Here is a 17288-nt window from a genome sequence, read left to right as displayed (position 1 = left end):
AAAAACATTTTTTTTAATAAAAGGAAAGTAAAAGCTACAAGGGGCTAGGAATTCTCATTTTGTATCCTTGGCTAATAGTTCTTATATCCCTTTAAGCAACTATTCTTTCTTGTATATCTTCAGAGCACTTCACCAGGACTAGGCTTGGCTGCTAGCTTTAAGAGTTTATTCAGTCCCAGCTGGAGATCACCAGAATCAGATACTCACACAAAGGGCAGATAGGGAACACTCCTAGAGCAAATGGAAATTCAACAGGAGTAGCTGTAGACAAGATACCCAAAGAAAACCACATTCAGCATATCTGCTGCTAGTACTGCTGTTATGGACCCTTGACATATGCTGTCACTGTTCTGATCAGCCATGGGAATCTCTTTTGGCTGGAACCCCTGGATTCTGTCCTAGGAGGGAGTTCTCTGCATCTTTCTGATTACGAGCCATGGCGTCTTGAAATCTGTGTGAATTGATCAGCCATCAAGTGGCTCTTGGTTCTGTCACAGCCCCAGCCCACACACATGCATGACTTCAAGTGCCAAAGTTAGGTTTTTCAAGGAATTACAGTCAGGGGTCCCAAATTTTTGTAGTTATTGGAGTCAGAGTTGTAGTTAATGGAGGCAGAGAGATGCTTTCAGAGTATTCCAAGACTCAGAAACTACCTAGATGTAAGAAGCTTAGTGTCTCCTTCCTCTTTATTGTTATTAATGCCTTCCATATTTATTATAATGAAGAACATTGGCAAAGGCAAAGAATTCATGCATATGTTTTTGGCAACTTCTGAGTTTCTGTTCAGTATTTCATAACTGTCCCAAACCTTTATGCACTCCTATTATTAGAAGGCATAAAAAAAAAGATTCTGTAAGTTAATTAATAAAACTTTTTATGAGGAATACTGGTACACTGGTGGTATTCTAAGAGATATTCTTGGAGAAGATTAAAAATCCTCCTGATTTTCATTATAATTGATTATAATAGTTACCTGTGGCTTCAAGACGAAGGCTGTCCAGATCAAGAAACTGAAATTTACCTCTTGATTCTAGAATGCCCATCACCAGGAGAAATTCTCTGTAGCAACAGTAAGAGGTTGCCAAAAAGCACTGCATTGTTTGACTTGTTGGCCTTGTACAGTGTTTAAACATTCATTCCCACATTTCAATTTTTAATAGCTCATACTGCCTTAATTAGGACTTGCTTTAATGCTGTTTGTGCCACAACAACAACAAAGATTTTACAGAAGATCTACAGAGGCATGCAATTTATTTGTTAATTATTGTCAATACTTAATATTTTAGTCTCTGGCTGTCACTTTGGTGTCATGCATGCATGTGCATGCTTTTTGGCTGAATGAACAATTTTAACTAGCTGCCTAAAGACAGACTATTCTGAAAATTTTTAAAAGAGTAGGTTTCATAGTGATGAGATAACCACTAGAGAATCCAAAGTTACTGAAGAAAATAATACATCTCTTCCAACATTTTTCAAAGTACATGTGCTGCTGCTGAAAGGAAAAGCAGATGATGGAAAGAAACGAAGGAAATATGCAGTGGATAGGAGTGTTAGGAATACTAGAAAAATCAAGACCAGATGTACATTGATGTGCTTGTTAACAAATCAGATAAGTAACATATCAGTCAAGTGTGTATAAAGCATCAGCACGTGGTATACTGTAGATAGATTTTAAGAAATATACCTGATGCAGATTGGCGTGATAGAAAATTATTTTCACGTTGGAAAAAGGCAGAATAATGTACCTGGAAGGCAAAAAATGATCTTTCAGAAATAATACCCCATCATGCAAAGGGGATGCTGTGCAACCTTCTGTTTGCCCCATCAGTTCTCTTGAATGCTCTATCACTGCTTTTCTGATGAGGCCTTCTCAAGGAAACAAAAGCTTCTAAAGAGAAGCTCTTGGAATATTTAGGCCATGTCTTTGCCAGTGCAGAGATGTTTGGTGCTATATCTTTTGAAAATACAATTGTACATGTCAAATGAAATTCTTCAGAATTTCCAACCGCAATTAGCCCTACTTCATTATTGTATTATTTACTTCAGTATCCTGCGCTGTGAGTCGTTTTTTCCTTTGAAAATGTTTAAACTCCATAAGCATTTCACTGGCCCTTATCCCTGACCTGTCTCAGGCAGCAAACGCTGTGGTTACTTAGCAACTCTGCTGAAGGAGAAAGTACTGCTCCCAGTTGCACAGTTAATGCTGAAGTTAATTTGGCATCAAGTCAGAAATTGAAATTCTCTGTTTAATGTGGAGAAGTTGAGAGATCTTTCGCTACTTTTCTAAGTGCAGGAAGAGAATTCTAGAAAAAAAAAAAAAACACAAGAAAATTAGTTAATTTATTTGTTGAAATTACCTTGTGGTTGTTTACCTAAAATAAATGCAGTTTATTCTGGGCTGGTTTTCTACCATGCTCAATTGTCTTCCTCTGACAAACAGGTTTTCAATTACTTTGCACTGAAAAAATATTCAGCAGTACTTGAAGCAGGTTGTATGATGTGTTTGAGTACGTGAACAATAGGGCAACAGTTTAATGTTGTGCACTTTGCCTAAGGCCTTAATTCAGCTCCCAATATACAGGCTTTTCAAGTGCCGTTTTTTATGTCAGAGGGATCTGTGGTATCCACTCAGCTCTGACAGGTATGACACAGGACATGGGGGTGACTGAGGCTCCTCTATAACAGTCTCAGGTAGCATCAGTGCTTGTGCTTTATCCTGACGAGATAGAAGAGCTGTCTCCATTCTAAGCCGAAGGAAGAAGGTTTTTCACTTGCATGTTCATCACCACCCATATTTCCAGCTGTAGGTACTGATGTTAAATGCTTAAAATAAACAGTACGAATTCCCATTGCCTGCTGCATTAGTCTTTCATTTCATTCTAATGCGATTTCAGCATCCAATATCTCAGTTTACAGGCACTGGAAAGAGGTATAATGTCATTTAGGGTATCTGCACATCTTCACTTTACATTGGCTTCTAAAACTCATTTACAGCTGTGAATACCAAAATGAAGTTAAAACGTGTGTGACTGTTTAGGAATAAGAAAATAAGATTCTTGCTCTTCTTGGTGATTATGGACTATAAAACTGCAACCGGTGGCTTGTTCTGCTAGTGTCTTGAGTATAGCTTTGGAATGAGAAGTATAGGGGCTGCATAACAAGCATCTGAAGTTAGAAATAAATGTTTGAGAGAGCCAGATTTTGCTCAGGGATGCATCCCACTTTGTTCCATTTCCTCAACCAGCAACCATGTGACCTATAGTCATATAATCTTCAAAAGATTCCTGCTCCATCAGGGCTGTTGAGGTTTTCTGTAGCTACTTATGCATTAGAGTAATGTAAAGTTGAGAATGAAGTGGAGATGAAACCCCCAAACCTTTTCTGAGCCAACAAAGGAAGAACAGATCTGTGAGCAGACAGAAAAAGCAAGGGGCCAGCAAAGCTCAGGAAAGCAGCAATTTCTTCTCAATCCAGCTGAAGTTTTCTCCCTCTGACTACTAAGCAAGAGCTGATCTGTTTAAGAGCATCATATTAGATAGTAAAATATTTGATGTACATTACATCTGTAAATTAAAGATTGTAAATTACAAATTCAGAAAAGTATTTGTGGCACTAGTAACTATCTTGCCTTATTTTAATCTTTTAAGAATAGAGGTATTTGAGAACATTTCCATCTTTGTTATTTTGCTACTCTATTGTACAGCGTTTTTTTTTTCCTTCAAGTGACTCTTGAAGTCATTTGTGAGGAAACCGTACCTTTACTTATAGAAGAGAATTGTTTTTAAAATCCTGTTCTTAAAAATTGCTTTTCGAAGATGTTTAGGTATATAAATTAATAAAGTGATGCAAAAATATTTTTTGTACAGTAATCTCAAAGTAAATTGTCTTCCTACAAAAGAAGCCAAACAAAAAAGCCAACCTTGAAACCATACAACTTCATTTTTGCCAACTGTCTTGCTTAGGACGCAGTCTTTTTTAGAGGTTAGCTTAAATAAATAAGTAGTTCTGTAAAAGATCCATCTTCCACATAACTTAGAAGAAATTTGATGGTAAACTGGAGAAATAGCAGGAAGGGAAACTTACTTTCTTCAACTTACTAAAATGAATCAGTTGAAGTTTTAGTCCCCCTCAATGAATCTTCACATCCATTAAGTTTGTGTGGTTTTGATTCATTTTTACTGCAAAGCCACAAGCTATTTATTTTTATTATGCAATTGTTTCACTGTAATAGAAGAAGAATGAAGTCTGATGTGTCCTCGGTAATTTAAGCAAAAAAGTGAAGGAAATATTAAGAGCATTCGCACTAGTTCTCTCATTTTTGCTAATAGCAGGATTAGGCCATTTTTACTGAAAAGCAGAATGACTGCCAATAGAAGGGGCAAGGGTCAAATGTGCTTTATTTAAATTAAGGGTGTCTAGATGGCAGAAGATCATATAAATGTTAGCAATCTGTTTTCAGTGTGCACCAGCAAGCAGGCTTCAGAAATTCCCAGGTCACTTCCAGACTGTCAGCAGCAGCAAAACGGAAGGCCTTTAGCAACAACGTTATGCATTAAAAATAATAAAAGATTTCAAAAAGTTCTGATTGAAACACTTCAGTCAGTGGAAACAGGTGAATAATTGGAGTTAATTGTTCATCTCTTCCAGTCCATGTGTAAAATACTGCATTCCCCATGTTTTTTGACATATTGAAGTCATGCAACTTCATTGCCAGCACTGGCTGTTAAGTAATAACCAGTCACTGGAACTGTGTTCCTCCTGGGGAAGTATTAATTAAAAATACAGTTGGAAAAGGGAAGACCAAATATGATATGCTTTCTAGTCTGTGTCTTTGACGTGCTACATTTCTGACGTACTTTTGATTCTTGCTGTTTCATCATTTATGATGGTATTATCATCTATGTTTCTTGCTTTCTTTGTAAGCTTCAACAGTATTTCCTTAGTGCCATGTTGATGAAAACTCTCATCTGCAGTCTTCTGTATCTGTATTCTTTAAAAACTTTAATTTCTTTCTGTTGGAGATAGTTATGAGTCCCTATTTTTTTAGGTGGTCATCTCAAAATTGCCTTTTCTCCATAAACAAAGAAATATTTGTTCTTCTATTTCATAAATGGCTCCATACATCATAAATACACACATGTGCAAAATAAATATATTTGCATAATTCTAGAAATTACTAACTTTAAGAAATATATTCTGTAAATTAAAGTATACACTAATTAGGTTAGAGATACTGTTACCAAATTGAGTCTTCAACTACATTATTAAGATGCTATGAGAAGATTATTTAAGATCTTTGCAAGAAGGCAGGTAAAAGAGTTGGGGGGGACAGGGGGTAGGGTGGAGAAGGAAAGGATTAAATTGCTTTACTGTTTCCCAAGGTGAGGCATATAGGTCATAAAGTGAACAATAGAAATTCAGCACTTGTTTTTTCTTCCATCCCCACTCAGTGTTCTTCCATGTGGTCTCAGTAAATTACCAGAGGTTTGAGTCATCTACAGCACTGTAGTAATTACTTAAGGCTATAAAAATTTTAAAATTGCATAAAAGTCTAGATTTGCTGTTGTAACAGTATTAGCATAACATTGGGCAAACTTAATGCTTTAGTAAACGAGTTTTGATAAAGGCAGTTATCTAGGTTTATGTTAGACTTCATTTTATGTCATCTTTTGCATTTTCAACATTATTACTTTATGCCTCCCTAGACAAATTGATGTTGCCCCTGAGAGAATTGATATTCTCTCCTGCCTACACTCTTGGTGCTCTTGGCAATACCCAAGCAATATTCATCCTTTCCCTTTTCATTTGACTTTCATCTGCACTGGGCTGGAGTACAGCATGATCTTTTCTAGAAATAAATAGCTGTTTCTTACTGATGCATTTTGCAGTGCTTTCATTTACTTTGTTCTGAGTATTGGAAAAATAAGTTGAAGTCATTCAGATCCTGTTTCAGATAGAAACCTGAAGCCATTAACACAAGATAGCACTGACAAGGTGCTTTAGAAGTCTTCTGGCTATAGCATAAATATCTATATTTCTGCATGCTAGCAGATGTAGTCTTTTTCTATTAAAGACTCTTGACAAGAATGATACGAATTTTAAATGGAACAAGACAAAATACTATTACTGTGCATTCCTACAGTCTCTTGTTCATAGGGATTAAGTAATGTGAGAAGAAAGTATGATCTGTTGTATCTTATCATCAATGAAATATGTTGAAAGTGTTTCACTGAAAAAGTAGCATTCAAAATATGACTGATAAAAGTTTTTATTTATTATCTCCTAAGTGTGATTGTGAGAAGCTCAGATAACTATGTAGAAGGAACACTGGGTGGGTAGTCTCCGTTATTCTTTTCTGGGAGCCAATGCTAGAGCCTATGTTTATGTATACTCAAAAAGTTATTATTTCACTTAGCGACACATCTTAGTACTAGCAGATGACACCACTTCCAGACTGGAAATGGCTTGTGACTTCTATGAGGTTATATCCTGTCATAACTAGCAGTCGAGTGCTGCTTATGCGGTGTTAAGTGGTTGAAAGCTGGTCTTGCAGCCCTGAAGGCTATGAATACTACCAGTGTTACTGGTCTGAGAGTGAGTTATTGATGTAGCTGACATCTTTTGTCTCTTTCTCTTGTTTTAGCTGCAGTATTGAAATATGAGAACAACGTTATGAATATCAGGCAGTTCAACTGCTCCCCTCATCCTTACTGGCTTCCAAATTTCATGGATGTGTTTACCTGGTCCTTGCCATTTGTGGGTGAGAAGGGTGCGTAAATTTTCTTTGTTCATATGTTCTTAGAAACTGTAGAATGGTTTGTTAGTCACTGTGCATGTGCCATAGTCTATTTGAAATGATAAGAATAATTTGAAGACAGATGAATTGCTTTCAAAGACAAATTTGAAGAAACAGGCCACAGGGACAGGCAATTACCAAAGGTTAGCCACACTTCTCCTGTTTGTTTTTTCTTGCTTGTAATTTCCACTTTTTTCAGGCTATGATGCCACTGTATCTGCAGTAGAAATGGATTTTATAATGCTGCAGGCCAGAGGCGAATTCATTGAATAAATTTTTTACTTTATAAGCTGTTGCTTTATAAGTTCTTGGGAATTCTCTTGAATATTGTTCTCTGCTTGAAGGACATCATGTCAGACTTTACTACATTATGGTTACAGCTTTATCCAGCTGACCTGCCATGATAAGGTGATAGAGTTGCTTTTTCACCAGTAAATACAGAGCTGGTGACGCTAAGACCCACTCTGGTTTATTGTTCCTTGATAGCAGAGAAGGAAGCACATGAAGGAAAATGTGCCTCTAAGCCCCATCTCCACCCAGAGTGTATGGTGCCTCGTTGGCGAGAAGACTCACCCTAAAATGTAGCTCATGAGTTACTGAAACATGATGCTCCAGATCTTGCCTGAAGACAACTTCATGCTGTGAATGGCAAGCACACAAAGGGCACAAAAAAAAAGCTTTAGTCTAACGTATTAAATGAATACATAATGCAAACTGCTTAAACCCAAGTCATTTTATTCAGGGCCTGAGATGAGGCTTGCTTTGATCCATCCATTATAGTACATTGCTGCAATAGCAATTACTGCCAGAAAACTATAATAAACTCATAAAAGCTGCTTGGAGAAACAGTTCCCTCTTAATAGGCAACTGAAAATACAGCCAGCTGTGGCTCTTACCTGCAGACATGACCAGTTTTGTTTGCAGCCACTCCTTTGTACTAGAAAAGCTGCCACTGACATGGCTGAGGTCTCTGTGAACAGAACAGATAGACAATAAAATGAGGATTAACAGAAAATAGACAGCTGTTTCCACTAATGGAGACATTACATAATCCGTGCTGATGCGTGTTTCAGAGTTTTGTGAGGCAGATAAAATGCTTTCATTTTGTTTGACCATAAATTCAGACACACTCTGCTCTGATGATGAGTCTGTTCTGCATATACATGGCAGTTCTGTAGGATGCTCTGTCAGACCATTTCCCAGAGGTCTGTTATTGACATTCCCATAGATGAAACCCTGGGACTGTGGAATGCGCAGTTAAGATTGAGTGAGATCCTGAGAACACATCCACTCTTTTGTCTTTTTAATTTGTTGTCCGTCGTATCTTCTCATGCGCTCACTGCTACCAATTGCTTGCAAACTTTGAAGCCCAAGGAAGAGGAGGTAAAATTAGTGTTTCCCCTTTCTGCAAAACAAAACTCAATGAGTGTAAGAATTGATGTTCTATACAGCTTTTTAATTCTCTTCTTTTATAGATTTTTTTATTCCTCAAAGGCCAACAAAGGTAGGAAGCAGTTAGTTACATTTGCAATTATTAGTGTGGAAAGTCTTTCCACTAATATTGTCAAACAAAAAAATATTAAATCCTGCACTAATTTAGGAAAAAAAAATAGCTTTGCTCCACCCTTCTTATGTTTCAAAAAACATCAAAGTTGTCACAGAAGAAAATTTTAATAACCATTTGATTCAAAAATTTATACTTTCAGTCTGTGTAGCTGGTGCAAGGCTAGCTGTGCCTGGTAACCATTTTAATGATGCTTACTACATGTAGATGTAGTGGAGTTTTTATCAGTCTGCTAATTATTTCACATTTTACCTCATAACTTCAGCTTTTTTGATCTCTAAATCCCACTTACTTGGCTGTGACTTTTTTTGTGGGGATTTTGGCTGTTCTCTGTGTGCTCTCAGGTCAGTGCCTCACTCTTGCCATTTCTCAAAAGGGCTGAGTTTACAGGTGGTCTGAGGCTGGCCCCTCCATGCCTGAGTTGTAAAGCAAACAAGCTGAACATATTCTGAATTTACCAACGACATTTTCGTGCTACTTGTCCTGGGTTTTAAGGGATGGTGCTCCTTTATAGGGTTAATGTTTTGTTGAACTAAAAGTAGTGTTTATTAAAGCCTCTGTAGTAATGAAAGTATTACTGTCATTACTCTTGCTATAATTTTTCATTTGGAATGTTACTTCTTTTGCTTTGCAACAATCCTACAACAATGTAGCAGCAAGAGAAGAGCAGTCAACTGTGATGTCCAAGTTGATTAAAAATAAAAGATATACTGAGAAGTAAAAAAAAAAACAGAATTTACCTAGCTGTTCAACAGTTGCAAAGATTGTAATTTTTTTTTTAATTTTATTTAGGTTCATTTATTTATTGCAGTGATTATTACGTTTAGAACAATTTTTTATTGGAAAACTATACAAGCTGCCCTTTCATTAACTACACCAGACACTCCATGCTTATATTATTACATGCTTAAAGATCCACATTTAAAAAGTGGGTGCCATTTGCGTACTGAATTTTCATTCACATTATCATGGCTAGAATTGGCTCTTTGACAGACCAGGGGAGCTTGATATCAACATTTTGCATTTGTTTTCCTTTAGTGACAGAGATGCTGGTGAATGTGCTGAACATCTGCTCGGATGATGAATTAGGAACAGAAGAAGATGGTTTTGATGGTAAGAGCATCCTGCTCCTAATAGAGATTGTTTGCCTTGAAACTACTTTAAAGGTTTATTTACTAACCCTGGGATAATTTTCTGGGTCCCATTGAAGTTCTGTGCTGCTGAAAGCAACTGTTGTGCTAGAATCCAATGGATTTGCTTACTGCATGTTTTGGAAAGAATTAATGAAAATCTTGCCTTTCTAACCCCAGCCAAAAGTAAAATCTTTCTCTGGTCTCAGTCTTTTGGTTTTGATTTTAAAATGCTTTCCTCTCCATGAAATCTGAGTTATGTCTGAGTCATGACACAAAGGGATTAGATGTTGATTTTATGCATAATATACCAGTGAGTCCCACAGAAAGCTTAATTATATTGATGAAATTATTCCTACAATAAAATAAGCTTTCAGTGCTCTTTCCAAAATGTAGGTACTGCAACTTTGGAAGAATTGTACCTGAAATATTTTTAGTCACTTCTTTCAATGCACTTTCTTACTAAATGGATTTAAATAAATAAATATAATCAATAAAAATCAACTTACGCAAATACAGAAAATGTTCTGCTAAAAAGAAAGGAATTATCATTTCTTCTATAACTTGGAAGGGAATTGATATGATAAGCTCTCTTGTACCTATTTCTTTGACGGCAAAATATACTTATATCTTGTAATTTGATGTTTCTTGGAAATAAATTTATTTCCTTAGCTATTTGGCTGTGCAAGAGTCAATTGCAACTCTCCAGAATTTCCCTTCTCCATTAAGAAAAATTGAAAAACTCCTGTGCAACCCTAATGTTCTTACTATGAATGCTTTCAGTGTTTTGATACAATAATTTAAGTAATAATAATATTAGAGATAGGAAATATTAAAAAATAAAAAAAAATCTGGAAAAACAGAGCTACTATGCAACTAGAAATTCTCATGAAGTTGGTAGAATGAAAAAAGGGGAAAGTGGAGAAATATCAAGACAAATACTTAATGAAATAGAATTAATCATTCAAATTCTCTTTGAGTCCTTATTCTTAGTCTTCAGAGGAGGAAGCTATGTCATGGGCTTTGACAGGTGCTTCCTTTATGATGGAAAAGAAGAGGATGGATTGTAGTGCTTCGCGTTTACCCTGAGAAGCCAAATGGGATTCCCTGTTCTGTAGCTGCTGCAGTGTGGACATGCACATTATCTTGCAGGATTTGGGACAAAGATTGAATTTACTGAAACCAGTAATCAGTGCAGAGGAGAAAGCACCTGTTAGAATATTGTGCCCAAACTTTTCTTATGAAATTTAATAAGTAGCTACTGTGTAATTAAAGCAGCGTGTGAAACAGCGTGAAGGCATGCAATGAGTAAAAAACTGTGTCAAATTAAATGCAGTAGCAGGAGAACCATATGCTTAAATCCTTGGCTCAAGAAAGCACTTAAGCACAGGCTGAAATTTCACTGAATTCATTGCCAAAGCAAAGATTTTATGGGAAAGATTTTTAAATTAGTTCAGCATTGACCTAATATTTTCTTTAAAGTTGTAGTATAAGCTTCCATTGACACCAAGCAGAGCATAGCTAGGCCAGTGCCTGATGTCCTTTTCTAAATGTCAGTGGATCAGCACTCCCTTGTCCAGGTGACAGCTCAGCAGAGTGTTATCAAAGCACAGCCGAAGGTGCAGGTTCCCTGATGTCCTTCAGGACAACAGCACTCACGGTGGACAGCTCAGCCATGGACCGAGCTGTCTCCAGCTGCAGAAGGGTTCTGTGTGGGCTGCAGATTTCCCGTGCTGTGTGCTGGGAGCAGCGTGCAGCAGCTGTCTCCCAGGGAACTGTACCATGGCATGCTTCCAGGCATGCAGCTCGCTGTGTTACAGGTGCCTGAGGAGGAACGCAGGCTGAAAGCCTCTTGGCTTGAATGTGTGCGTATTGAATAATTATACCCAACGGCGTTAAAATTTCTAGATGAAGAATAATTAAACCATTCCTGGTACTGTAATGTTAATCTCTTAAATGTACTTTCAGATTTTTCGATATGAACCCTTTCTCAGCGTACAACATATGTTAAGGAAGATATTAGCAGTATCTTCCACTTTAGGATGTGCAGCTACAACCTGACTTGAGGTGTCTTCATGCCTGTTTCCCCAGACAGTCCCCTTAGAACCGTAGGATGAGGTCTGTGGCAGTGAGGCTGCAGGGGCTGTGGGACACATGTTTCTGTGGCCCAGAGGGAGCACTGGGCCCAGTGGCACTGCTGCATGCATGGGAGAGACTGAGGGATTTGGACATAAAACTACATCTGAAAGTTGATTTAAGTTTAAATAGAGGCTGGTATCTTTAATGATTTCTTTATGCATTACCCATACAACAAAGGAAAATAATCTTTTTCTCAAAAAAGGTTGACTTTTTGTTGCTTTTTTTTTTCTTAGAGCATTGCCTTTTGTGGGAGGAAGTACACGATGTTTCATTTGCGTTCTTAATGAAGCAAACTGGAAGGGTTATCAGTTTAAAACTGGTTCTGTCAGGGCTGTATGCTGACAGCCTTACAGTGGATCAGTGTTTCCACTGTCCTTTACTCTGCAGAGTCCTGTTCACTCACTGACATTTTCCCTTAGCAGTATTTCCCGTAGAAGGAAGTGTCTGATATCTGCCACAGCAGATGCGTTTTGTTTGATCATTGCATATTTTTGCATCACATGTAGCTCTCAGGGCTCGCTGCTGATTTCCTTTCTCTCCTTGCAGTTTGAACATGCCCTGACCTGGGTTCCCACATGTAGTGAGAATGATCCATCACTATGGTTTGCACCGATCATTCATTTATCTTCTCTTACATTTTCTTGCCCTCTGTCTTCCCCTCTCACTCACTTTCCCCCTCAAAACAAAGCCCCGTCAGTATTGCCTGACCTCACTGCATGGTTTGTGAGCTTTTTTTCTTTTTCTTTCTTTCTTTTTTTTTTCCCCGCCCCACATCATGCATGCTGCATCTAATCATGAGCACCATGAGCAGGATGCTCCACAGCATGTATTCCTTTCTCCCCAAACCTTTTTTTTTTCTTCCTCCCCTTAAGGAGATACATAATGGGGATCTGATCAATTTGTTGGAGGCGGTTATGTGAATGCTTAGTGGGAGAGAACCTGAGAACCTAGACAGAAGTCATAGTGCCCTTTAGACTGTGTCTTCCCTGATGGCTTTTGGTTTCGCTTGCTTTAAAAATGAGAGGAGATGATATGTCAGGTTTTCTTATCTCTGATAGCTTCTTCTTGTGGTACCTTTTCTTTGCTGTTTGCTGTGATGGTTGCAACATAATCTAATCCAGTAAAAAATGCCTTACGTGAAGAGTAGCTATGCACTGTATGGTTTGTGCATCAAACATATTGCTTAGCAACAGGAGCTACAAATACCTCTCTCCAGCCAGCACGTAGTCAGAATCCTGTTTTATTTTAATTAGTAACATTTCTGGCCTCATGCATTTCATTGGAAAACTAAGCTGCTAATTAAAAGGGTGCAGTAATGTAATAGACAACTTAACACAAATGCTCTGCTTGCTTTGTATGCGTTGCTGTCATGATTTGGTATAAAGACACTTCTAAATTACCTGCATTAATTTTTGTATTGCCTTCAACATTGTAGCTCACAGCCTTCTTGTGGAAAAAGCTGCTGTCATAATGCTGGTAGCAGCCGTTATTCCTCAGCTGGAGCACAGCTTCTGCAGTCAAGTGCTGTGGTCTGAAACTAAACTGAGTTACCATGTCAGATGTGTCCTGTTGGTCAAACTGGGTTCCACAGTGAGCAGCAGTCAGCATGTGTCATGTGCTTTAGGTCTTCAGCAGTAAATTACACCTGGGCAAGCTCTGCACAAAGTAACACAGACAGTGCCCTAGGGGGAGCAGAGGCTTCAGGTCACAGGTGCTTACTAGTGGCTCGATAAGAGATTTCATGAGTCTAGCTGGGCAGACGGGAATCACCTTTTGAATGAGTTAATTTTTAACTAGGAGAGAAATTGAGGTTACTTTTCACCATTTTATTCATATTATCCCTTCAAAGCAGCAACGTTGTGCTGCAGGGCATACCTGCTCTCTAAGAATTGGTGGCAGAGGAGCATTTTAATGGGATTTTTACTGTTTTGGCCAGATCTGGTTGTTTCCATACCCGGAGCGTTTTTCACATTGGTGTGCTCTGCCTCTGAACCAGCTTGCCAGCACATGCTAGGTAACCAGAGTCCTCAAAATACATCCCATGGTGCAGCTGTGCCAGGGCTCTGAGCACTTCACTCATGTTTCTCTCAAAAATAGTTGGGTTAGAATGCAATACACTGTACCATAAAGCCACTTCTGTTTGCTAACTGCAAGATGCTGGGTCATTCTGACAAATGCATGTGTGCCATAGATAATGCTGGTTTTGATAGAAGCAATATACATCTACAAAAGCAAGCTATTCTTTCAGATATCAAATGGAAATAAACAAAGAATTGGTGTGTTTGGTGTAAGGAAGGAGGCGTCATCAGTCAGGTACACTCCAAATAAGTGGAAGGGGATAGTCTGCTGGTTCTGAGATGTCACTGAGCCTTAGAGCAGCTGCAATCATGTAGAAGAAAGAATGCAGTCAAGAGATGGTAGCATCGAGGCTAAGCTTACCTGCTAATCTGCCTGCATGTTTCTTTCTGCAAATCTACTAACAAGGCCTTATGCTTTTTTAAGTTTTTTTGTTGTTTTCTTTTTCTCTCCCATAGTTTTCAATCTGTTTCTTTCCTTTTGGGTGTTCCCTGCCTAATTTGTTTCTTTTCTGTTTTTCAGACTTTACTTAAACATTGAGTTTCCACTGATGTTGTCAAATGTTCTTTGTTGTTTTTTATTTTCATTCTGCAAACATCACTGATCTCTTTCTTTCCCCCCCTCTCCCCTTGGAATTCATAAGAAGATCCCATTTATGCACAAAAGAAAGGTATTAAATAAATTGGAGGGGTTAAATTTCATTAATTTGCTTTCATGCATAATATATTCATACATAATATATTAGGATGTCATTCAGAGAATCAATTTTTGGTTTTGGTTTGTTGTTTTTTTTTTAACCAATTTTGTTACATATCTGTTCAGTCCCACATCTCAATATTTTCAGTTTACAGTTTTATTTAATTGTTTTGCTTCTTAATCTGAAAGTTTAGATTATATTTTATGTAAATCCTATATATACAGCTTGCAAAATAATTGTATAGATGCTGCAAATCTAAAATCCAATGGAATTTGTTAAATTACTGAGGTGAGATTCAAAGCTTTTATTCTACCTCCAAAATGATTTGTCCTGTTTTAACCTTGGTTGTATTCATAATTATTTTTTAGTTATTTTTATGCAAATAGTTTAAGATATTGAAAGAATAATGTATATGTGTGTGTATATATAAAAGTGTATATCAGGCTATGCTTGCTAAGGTTAAAATTAACTATTTTACACTTAGTCATTTCTTAAGTTATGAGCTATTTACTTCCGTGTTAAATGTATGTTTAAGTGCAGCTGAAGTAACTCATAGAGATTTGCAGTAATTGTGAATTTCAGAACACAAAAATTGAGTAGTTAAACATAAAATGTGAGTCAAAGATTTAAGTATCACATAGACACAGGGTTGGAAGGGACCTCTAGAGACCGTTGAGTCCATCCCCCCTGCTAAAGCAGGTTCCCTACAGCAGGTTGCACAGGTAGGTGTCCAAGACGAATCTTGAATATCTCAAGACTCTACAACCTCCCTGGACAGCCTGTTCCAGTGCTCTGTCACTCATATATATAATTAGGGAATCCAGATACTGTCCAGTGAGCAGCATTCAGTGAAAATTTGCAGTGCAATATCACATTGTGAATGCTAGGTGCATTATTTAGCACATAATGTTTAAAAATAAAAAACAAAAAAACACACAAAGTAAATGAAATCATTACTAATAATTAGTGAACAGATATATATATATTTTTGTCATTGTCACAAATCTGTTACAAATTAGGGAATTCAGCAGAGACAGAAATCTCTGGGTATATCTTTCAGTAACATTGTGTGCGTGTTGGTGAGAAATAAAGCACTCATTCTGAGACTGTTATGTTTTATGATTTAGGGCATTTTTTTATTTTTTATTTATGGGTAGCATTGTGTTTTACTTCAGTAATAAATTATATTACCAGTTTTCAGTTCTCAACTCTTCTGGAAATTGAACAGTGGCTGAAAAAGGTCAAGTGTACTTATAAGATCTACTAGAACAGTGTGGGCTTGTAATAATGGAGCAGTGAAACCAGAAAGAAAAGACAAATTGTGTTTTAAGTGCTTTTAGGAGAAAAAAGAATGAAAACCATGTCATACTACCTTAAGGTACAATTCAGTGAGGTTATAGAAACTGAGGGAGGAATGTACTATTTCCTGACAAACATGATTTATTGCTGTTTAATCTAAATTTTTCACTAAGTTCTTACTAATACATTAGGTATAATTCAGTTACAGCTGAGTTACATCTGTTTCTCCTGCTCTTTATCATCTAGAATCACATATTTATGCCCCAAACTAGCTCTTGATTTGAAAGACATCCTTCTGAGCATAGCTTCTTTCGTTTTGAACTTCAAGATGCGGATTCAATTCCAAGATGTATTAGGAGGACAATTAGGAAAGCCTGAAAATAGTGCATTTGAGAGATGCTCCAAGAGATGGAAAGGCAAAAAACATGTATTCCACGGTTACAAGAGAAGCCTGTGCTCCTTGATACATAGATGAAGATGGACCAGTACAGGTGTATGCGGGTTGATTCCTGTGTCCCCATTTGGACACAGGCTAGTCAGGGATGCACAACTGCACATGCAGCTCTGCACGGTTCTCCATGTGCATCCGTTATTCTCCCATTTTATAAAACTTATTCCTTGCTGGTAGGAGTTTATGCTTGCTCTTGACCGTGATATTAAAAGCAGTGAAATTCATCCAGAGTTTGTGAGTTGCTACCTGGGCTATTTGTTCTCTTGGTTGATTTGGCCTTCTTTTGTACAGCTTTAAGATTTGCGCATTGTTATTTTCAGTTTTGAAAGTTTTGCAGTGGGTGGCTATTTGTTTTGAAATCCAAGCACTGAAAAAAAAAGAAAAAAAAAAAAAAAACCATCCTTTTCACTTCTTCTAAAATGCCGGAGTATAGCCAGGCCAGCCTGGTGAATAGCATTAAGCAATCCCTGTGCTTCCAAGAGATGACTCAAGCAGTTGGGAGATTAATTGTAGGAGAGAGATTTGCAGCAGGGAGAGGTAAGAGAGCCTGAGAGTGGAACTGTGGGGCTACTGTAAGCAGAGCTGTGTGGAGATGAACCACAACAAGAATTATCTCAGTGCTGGCCATGGAAAGTACTCAGCAGACCTGCTTAGCTCAGTTGGACCACTCCAGCACTCCCCAGATGGCTGGAGTCAGTGTTTCCTTCTTAACCATTCTGGCTGAATTTAAAATACGGTGAAGAAAGGCCAGTGTGACCAGGCCCAGGGCTAGGCTTTCTGCTGCTTTTCACCTGGAATTGAAGATAGAAATTATCAATTTGTCCTTGAATTCTGGAACAGCAAAGAAGCAAGCAGCACCTTGCTGTAGTCTTTTTCTGATTGCACCGTTGAACTTCAGAGGTAGAAATAGTCAGGCAATATACAAGCCATACAAGAAAGTTGCCTTTCATTCAGAATGCTCTGGGGAGAAATCTTTATGATGTATGTGGTTTCGGTTTTGATACTTGAGTGAACCTGTTTCACTTAGTACAGCACGATCTTTTCTTATATAAGCTTTTTTAAAAAGAAACTGCTGGTTCAGTTAACTTATTAATATAGTTATTTGTTTTCCCCCATTCAGGTGATTTTCTTTCCCT

At 37.7% G+C, this 17288-nt stretch overlaps 1 protein-coding gene across 3 annotated transcripts in view; it reads left to right on the top strand.

The window, feature by feature from the left end:
* PPP3CA (protein phosphatase 3 catalytic subunit alpha) overlaps nucleotides 1-17288 on the top strand; it is a 105449-nt gene that overhangs the window by 77119 nt on the left and 11042 nt on the right. For 2 of the 3 annotated variants that reach the window (XM_031553120.1, XM_019614815.2), the window contains 3 exons: nucleotides 6644-6769; nucleotides 9399-9473; nucleotides 14349-14375. In XM_031553120.1, coding sequence (XP_031408980.1) covers nucleotides 6644-6769; nucleotides 9399-9473; nucleotides 14349-14375 — 228 coding nt within the window. The remainder of the gene's footprint in view (nucleotides 1-6643; nucleotides 6770-9398; nucleotides 9474-14348; nucleotides 14376-17288) is intronic. The other variant, XM_031553119.1, reaches the window with a different exon arrangement.

The sequence above is a fragment of the Meleagris gallopavo genome, chromosome 4 (assembly GCF_000146605.3).
Source record: "Meleagris gallopavo isolate NT-WF06-2002-E0010 breed Aviagen turkey brand Nicholas breeding stock chromosome 4, Turkey_5.1, whole genome shotgun sequence".
Classification (NCBI taxonomy): Eukaryota; Metazoa; Chordata; class Aves; order Galliformes; family Phasianidae; genus Meleagris; species Meleagris gallopavo.
The sequence above is the reverse complement of the archived record's forward strand: the minus strand, read 5'-3'. Positions and strand labels throughout refer to the sequence as shown.